This window comes from Nilaparvata lugens, unplaced genomic scaffold (assembly GCF_014356525.2).
Source record: "Nilaparvata lugens isolate BPH unplaced genomic scaffold, ASM1435652v1 scaffold9267, whole genome shotgun sequence".
Taxonomy (NCBI): domain Eukaryota; kingdom Metazoa; phylum Arthropoda; class Insecta; order Hemiptera; family Delphacidae; genus Nilaparvata; species Nilaparvata lugens.
In genome coordinates this window covers 1-8,111 of record NW_024095010.1, presented here as the reverse complement: position 1 = coordinate 8,111, position 8,111 = coordinate 1, and the positions used below count along the sequence as shown (strand labels likewise).

General features: G+C 33.0%; 1 protein-coding gene across 1 annotated transcript; it reads right to left on the bottom strand.

Annotated features, from left to right (window-relative positions):
- Positions 1-214: 214 nt before the first annotated feature.
- LOC120349307 lies at positions 215-6,815 on the bottom strand (the record flags this gene model as incomplete). Its single annotated transcript, XM_039419272.1, has 5 exons — positions 215-337; positions 2,224-2,379; positions 3,782-3,911; positions 4,491-4,663; positions 6,724-6,815. Coding segments are annotated over 5 exons (625 nt in total), but the record flags the coding sequence as incomplete, so codon positions are not given.
- Between the last annotated feature and the right edge of the window lie 1,296 nt (positions 6,816-8,111).

Below are 8,111 nucleotides of genomic sequence, written 5' to 3'. Positions count from 1 at the left end.
GAAATAAAACTTATTATTATTATTTATCAAATTAATTCCTGTAGAAAAATACAAAATTTGATGAAAAACGTCCTAAATTATCCCTGTAATTCTATAGAATTAAACGAACCTGCAACAGGACACCTCCACATGAGGCGGCGGCGTGATCTCCTGATTCATGGGAGAACGTGACGGTTGTGTAGTGACCGTGAAGGTTGCGGTTGGCCGCTGAGCGGCTGGCTTCGCCCACCTCGGTGGGGGTGGGGGAGGGGTTTTACCCCCTGTCACCCCCGTGGAGCTGCTAACCACCACCAGCTGCTGTTGAACGGTGTGCTGTTGGTGTTCGATCTAGCTGCGGCTGCAAAAATACACAAATAACAATTGAATACATTTTTCATTACAAATTAAATTTTATTTATAAAGAACACACTTCACATTTCCAATAATACAATTCAGTAATATCAGTATCAATACCTGAATCACAGAATTGTAGAACTTTTAATAAGGTGGCAAGCAAACCTACAGTATGGTATTAAATAGTGAGGTCCACGTTATAATGGTAGTGGTGACAGATAGCAGAACAACGCTGCCGATCCTCTGTCTTATCAACCTTTATAAAACGGTAGCTATACAGGTTTATTAATGTAATATTAACTGTCCATTCTTGTTTAAAATAATCAATTATGATTTATTAAGCGAGAAATTGCATTTTTCAATAATTTCAAAATAAATTTTAATGATAAAGATGAAATATCTTGTTAATTAATTAGACTATTATTTCTAATTTTTCAAAAGATGATCTGGCAGCAAAACAAAGCGAGAAAGAGATAGCGCTATCAGCTTTGTTTAATGATGGACAAGGATAGCAATACCATTGCTAATCAAACCTGTCATTATAACGTGGACCTTACTACAGTCTGCAAGTCGTCATTTTAGTGTTGAAACGTGATTTCGCATAGAAGATGGATTAATAAATTTGAGACTTCTGACAGTTTGATTCCACCTAAGGTAATTAGAACACAGAATTATTCTTATAATTACCTCTGCTCCATCTATAACTGAACAGTCTTATTGAAATGTGATAAAAGCTGATATTCCCCAATTGTTTTGATGTAGAAAGATGTAAGAAGTTCTATATTGAATTGATTTGCAGAAAGAATAACAAAACTATTGAAACTGTTAATGATTATGAGTAGATATTTATTATGAATAATGTAAATTATGATGAGACCGTTATATTTATTATACTTAGGGCCGGGTTCCGAACTCGGGATTTAGCTAAGTTCTAGCATAGAGAAACAATAGCATAAGTAGATATCCCATGGTATAGGGCGTTTATGTCGCAACTCTTACTGTTATCTCAAGCCGATTGTTCATGTAATTCTTTCCCGTGAAGCTGTGTGACACTGGTAGTCTCTCATATTGTGCCGTTCATACACTCTCATCCCAACAAAACAGTAAAATTCGACAATAATAAACAGTAATCGGCTTGAGATAACAGTAAAAGTTGCGACATAAACGCCCTATACCATGGGATATCTACCTACGCTATTGTTTCTCTATGGTTCTAGACTTAAAACAGCTGCAGTGGGAAATTGTCTTTCCGAAACTGGGCGTAGTCGCAGCTTTTATGATAATCTCAGTTCTATAATTCAGGAAACGTTTTTCCTTGACGAAGTAGAACATTCCTAAATGATTAAAAATAGATAAAACTTTACACTATTTTATCTCTATTTTGTGTTCAATTTTCTAGTTTTTCAAAATTCAATTTAAAAATAGTTAGTCGTTTTACAGCGACTACGCCCCGTTTCGGAGAGCCAATTTTCTGACTCCAGCTGTTTAGTCTAGAAATTAGCTAAATCCCGAACTCGGAACCCGGCCCTTGGAAATTCAAAAATATAATACTTTGAGAAAAGCAAATTCACTTTCATGAAGTTTGTTCCTTACACTGTAGCTATTTATCAAAACCAAGTGTTATGTGGGCTACCAACCACAAGATGATTAACTAGGCCTAGGCCTATTCATAATGTGAATACCTGGCTTAATTGCTAAGCAATAGTATTTTCCCAGTTGGATCAGAAGGTGTACTTTCTGGAAAAAATCTTTGATTCCCTTAAAGTAGCCTGCTAGTAACAAAACGACTAATAAAGGTTCAGCTCGAGAATAGATATCAGTTTCATAATGTGGAGCAATTGCTATGAAAAAAATCAATAAAATTTGAGAATAAAACTTCAACAAACTGACCAATAGTAGTGCTGGCAGGATCCGAGTTGACGCAGACCAGATTCAGAGTATTGGGAGGAGTCGGTCTTGGAGCTCTGGCACAAGTCTCAGTGGCTACGGGGATCACCATCCCACTAGAAGCTAGCGAACTGTCACTCTGCAGCGACGAGAAACCAACTGCAAGTGAAATCAAAACGACCAATATTAGAAACAGTCATTATATTATTATCAACTTGGAAACAATTTAATCTGATGGAATGATGAGGAAAGTATTAGGAGGAGGTCATTAAAGCACGTTCATGGCGTAAAATTTATGTTTTACTGTATTAGTGAGATTGACGTTATAAAGGCAGCATCTGATCAACATTAGTTTGCTATCCTCGTCTGTCTTTAGACATAACAGATTGCTCTATCCTTTTCCAACTGTGTACAGCACAGAGTTGGAAAAGAATAGAGCTAAATGCTTTGTCTAATGCCATACAAATATAGCAAACCAATGTTAATCAGGTGCTGACGTTATACTGTGAATCAATCTATCATAAAAGTAAAGGAGCGTTCACATTGATCAAGTTTACTTACTTATTTATTAGGTTATTAGCATAAACAATACAACGATCAGAAAATGCAATCCAAGATGGCGGCTAGAATGGCAAAAATGTTGTCAAAAACAGGGTTTTTCGCGATTTTCTCGAAAACGGCTTCAACGATTTGATCAAATCATACCTGGAATAGTCATGATAAGCTATATCAAACTGCAACAAGTCCTATATCTGTAAAAATTTCAGGAGCTCCGCCCCATCTATGCAAAATTTGATTTTAGATTCTCAATTAGCAGCCTTCATATACAATTTAAACAAAAAATTTCAGTGGAAAAGATTGAGCATGAAAATCTCTGCTATTGATGTCCAGTAACATTTTCACCTAAAATTGAAAATAAGCTTGAAATACGAGAAGATGTGATTATTTAATTGCAAACTGTTGGCAACTGTTGATTCTATTAAATCATTCACTACGAAGAGATAGCAGACCTCGTGTCTCTAGCGTTATTGTCCTATCACCAGCTGTCTCATATCTTTGAATAGTAGATTTGAGATGCGCGAGAACACTAGGGTCAGGTGATAAATTTTCCTTTCATAACGGCAAGGAAAGATGTGTGAGTGCGCCACACCAGATTTTTACTCTAATATTGGCGTATGAAGGAGGCTCCTTTTTCCTTTTATATTATCCTTGAAATGCAAAATTTCCAAAAACCTTGTATATACGTCGACGCGCAATTTAAAAAGGAACATACCTGTCAAATTTCATGAAAATCTATTACTGCGTTTCGCCGTAAATGCGCAACATTTAAACATTAAGAGAAATGCCAAACCGTCGACTTGAATCTTAGACCTCACTTCGCTCGGTCAATAATTGTTCAAAATTGGGTCATTCTTTTTGAAACACCCGGTAGCCTATTACTTATTTTAGCCAAAAATAATTATTTTTAAATCTTCAGATCTTTGAGTGACGTTATTTTTGTGGCAGATTTTGTATAACACAACTGAAGCGGAACTACTGTTTCAAAAACATTTCCACTCACCTTTAGTTTCATCACAATTGACAGGAGATCCCTTGAATGTGCTCATGAGACTGGCGGGCTGTGATTCCCCATTTCCATTGGGCGATAGAGGACTCAGGTTCAGCACAATCGACTCATTCCGCCTTTCCTGCTGTTCATTCAAACAATATTCAATTACAGAAAAAGTTAAATATACAAAAATACTCTGTAAAAATATTCAATAAGTTGAAATGTACAGAAATACTATACAAATATACAATTTTGAAGAATTAAGGTGGATTCCCACAGATCAGCATCAGTGTACAGTACAGTGAGTATCATAATTATATTATCAAAAATTCTGAACTATTCCGGCCAATCAAATATGATTAGTCTTTATGACATAGAATCTTAGTACTCTTTAAAATGTTTAGAATATTAAAAACAAGAATACAAATTGTAACGTAGCAATTTAAGTTTGTAATATTTTAACAATTTTAAAGGGTACCGGTACTATAATTCTATTTTAAATACAAAAAAGTAGCCTGAATTCATACATTTAAAAAAATGATCAGTCTTATTTACTTCCCTCTGAGATTTGATAAGTATTAGTAACAGGACTGACCATTTATCCTATTTAATTTATTTAATTTCATTCAATTTATCTATATAAAAATCATAAATTCCAGGTAAGAACAACAGGATTCGCCTACGGATATCCATTATTGATTGCATGACTCGTATTATATACCTGATGTTGATGGTTGTCGAGTACAGGGCTCATGTTGTTGCAGCCACTGTCGAAGCTGCTTAGACTGCTCGCCTGACTCTCCGTGCAGCTGTCAGCCCCTGTTTGGTCACCCCCTCCACCTACCACTCCCCCTAGGTTGCGACGCGGGTTCGCCATAGGGTACCTCCAGAATTCTGCAAAAAAGTATGACGAATTCAATTTATTTTTACTAAATAAGACAACAAGAGATTGTTTGGTATTTATTTCATAGATTCAATATAGTTCTCGAATCTTTATGAGTTTTGGAAAGTAACGACAGGCTCAAGGTTTATTGAGGTCCGTAATTTTATTTTTGTCATACTTACTCAATTGCAGCTGTTTCCATGCATCAAATCAAACGGTAAACAGCGGTTTGCAGAACAAGAAAACTTGTGATTTTCATTACAGCATACTATACTGTAAAGAGATCATATGGTTTTCTTACAGTCGAGTATGTTTCCCAGTTCCGAAATTGGAACATTGAAATTGATTCAAATAGCTATAAATAGTCTTAGCGTTATAGTCTTCATTTGTTATATGGTAACAATAATTTAAACTATCATTGTTGAGACTTTAGTGAGAAGAAGAGAGTGAGTTAATAATATCTAAGTAACTAATAGAATAACTCAAATATTATTAGAACTCATCTAATAAGTTCAAGTTATGAGAACTCATTTGACATTTTTAAACATTGGCCTTTATTATTCTATTTGAGCAAGATGGGTCTGTTATGACCTAGGAGCTATGGCTAGGTCATGTTATAGAATGCAGTAACTCGAACAGCAGCAGGTAAGGTAATGGTTACTGTTTCTCAACATATTATTCTTTCTGAGAAAAGTATGACAAAAAAAATTGTACGTAACTTGTACGGTAACGTATTTACCGCATTCGTATGATATTCTGCCCTCAACTATGTTTCGGGCAGAAACAATCATACTTATGCGGTAAACTACCGTTACCGGGCTTGTGACGTAAAGTACTATTATTTTAGTGGTTTAAATAAGCTATATTATCTTTTCTATTGACATGTTTGCTGTACCTAGTTGTTCGAACTCACTGCCGGCGCACAAGTTGTTCTTTGCCGGTAGTGCCATCTTGTAAGTTAGAATTTATTTTATCAATCTGTATTATTTTGGCAAAATAAATGTATTTGAATTTATTATTTCAAGGTTTTTCATTTTTAGGATTTGTATTATTCAAGTTTTTCTTCAATAAAACTTTTGTGTGATTAATAAAAATTTCAGATAATTGATTGCTTCTCTCAACTTACTACTACTGCTTGTGTTACAAAGTCGGTCTATGAACTTAAACTAATATTCTTCCAAAAATAATAGGTGACATTTTCATAATAGTTATTTAGAAGTCTTAAAGCTGTGCAAAGGCTAATAAAAACTTTATAAAGGTGACATTTTTCAAAGTTTTTCGATTTGAATCCTATCTCTATAACATGAAAAAGTTTTCACAGGAAAAAAGTTTTCTCCAATCATTACTTTTGAGACATGAGCGCATAAAGTTTAAATTTTGGGACAGGTTATTTCAAATTCGGTGAGAAATAATCCATGAAATTTCAAGGATGATTTTTTTATGTTGATTGAATAACAAAAAAATTATAAATTTTTGAAGAGTTATTCAATTTAATAAAATGACCAAAATGACTTTTAGTGAGATATTTTTGGTCATTTGAATAACTTTCTCAAAAATAGATATTTTCCAAAAAGATGTTTCATCAATCAACAATACCATGAAGATTCATCCTCTAAATCTAATGGATTTATCGCCTACCGAATTTGAAATGTTCTTTCCAAAATTTAAACTTTCGGCGCTCATCTCTAAATGTAATGATCGAAAAAAATGTTTTCCTGAGAAACTTTTTCATTTTGATAGCTTGATAATATACAAATCTGAAACTCAAAAAAATCTAAAAGTTTATTTTAGCCTTTTTTAATGCCCAGCTCAAGTCTTACTGTAGGGACACATCACTGATGCCTGGTTGCAGAGTCGTCACATAAAGTTAAAATCAGGAATTCAACTTATTTATGAAGCCATAACTCAACTTTTCGTTGCACAGATGTCATTCTAATATGCGGGCATCCGCTAATAGAATAATAGAATAGAATAGATAGAATAGAATAGAATAGAATAGAATTTATTGGTCATTCAATATTCACAAGAAATACATTGACTTTGATGATGTTTTTAATTTGAGTTGACCTACCTTGACCGAGTAGAGCTAGTGAAGACAACTGTTGCCGGTTCTTGGCTTCCCTCACAGCTCTTGGTAACGTTAGTTGTACTGGCAACTCATCACTGCAAACACACAAACACAATTTATTTATTAGTTGAACTAGAAATCTAAATAACTACAATTTAACGAATCTAAGTTTAAAAGCATATTTATCTTACAAAACGTATTTATTATATAGATGATATTAGAAGAACTTTAATTATTATTATATAGCTGTTAAATAGTGTATCAAGCTAATAAGTTATATTTTTCAATTTAACAGTGTATTATAAGTTGCAAACATCAATAAATCAATTCAATTTAATTTACTCTCTATTGTCGTGTGAATTTCTGTACTAATAAGTATGAAGGTGTTAAGTGAGTTTTCAGGAGAGCAAAAACAAAGTTCAAAAATTTGGTATGAAATTTATTGAAAGTATTACTAATCGTTGCTCTTCATATTTCTTAACATGTTTACTGTGTCCAATAATGTTTTCTCATATATTGACATTTTTTATACAGGTGTTAACAAAAATGTGTACGACTTAAAAAAACCTTGTATCAGAGTATTTCATGACTTAACCCTTTTTGATCTTTATTTGAGTTGACTTGTATCATTTTTACCAATACCTATTAGATTTAATTCCACCGTTAGAGGTTATTAGTTGACTTGTATCATTTATATCACACATGAATGATTTTTTCAAAGATGTATCCATTTTACCATGAGAATAATTCTAAAACAATTTATAATATAGACTTAAATCCTTTATACCAAAAAAGAGCAAATTTCTCTGAATAAGAACATGTAGAAAAATCAAAATGTCGATTTGTGACTTAACCCCTTTTTACTAATCAGTACAGATTTATACAAATACATAGACATCATCAGGTACATGAGAACAAATATCACAAATTTACAGTCATATATCTGACTGGAAATTAGACATTTGATTATGTACAAGTTCAGTCAATACAATTCAATGCAATCCAACATGGATACAAAAGAGGGAATTTCACACATTAGTCATTATCATTATGAGGGAATCTATGACTCTAAACTCATAGCAAACAAAATAAATAATCGGTGGATTAAACCAACCTATTCTATCAGGGGTGGTATATTATTCACCTAAATATAATAAAAAAATATTACAATATTCATCATATTATTAACTATAATGAGTAATAGGCTATAATTATGCGACCTGGATTTAATTATGGATTGAGTTGAACTTGGATTGAACTTTTTTTGTTCGATTTTCTCATTATTATTACTGATTAGATTATTATCAATTCAAATTAAAATTTTTATTTGCCAAAATACAAAATCACTTGAAAGTTTCAAATTATTAATACAATAATAATAATAATAACTA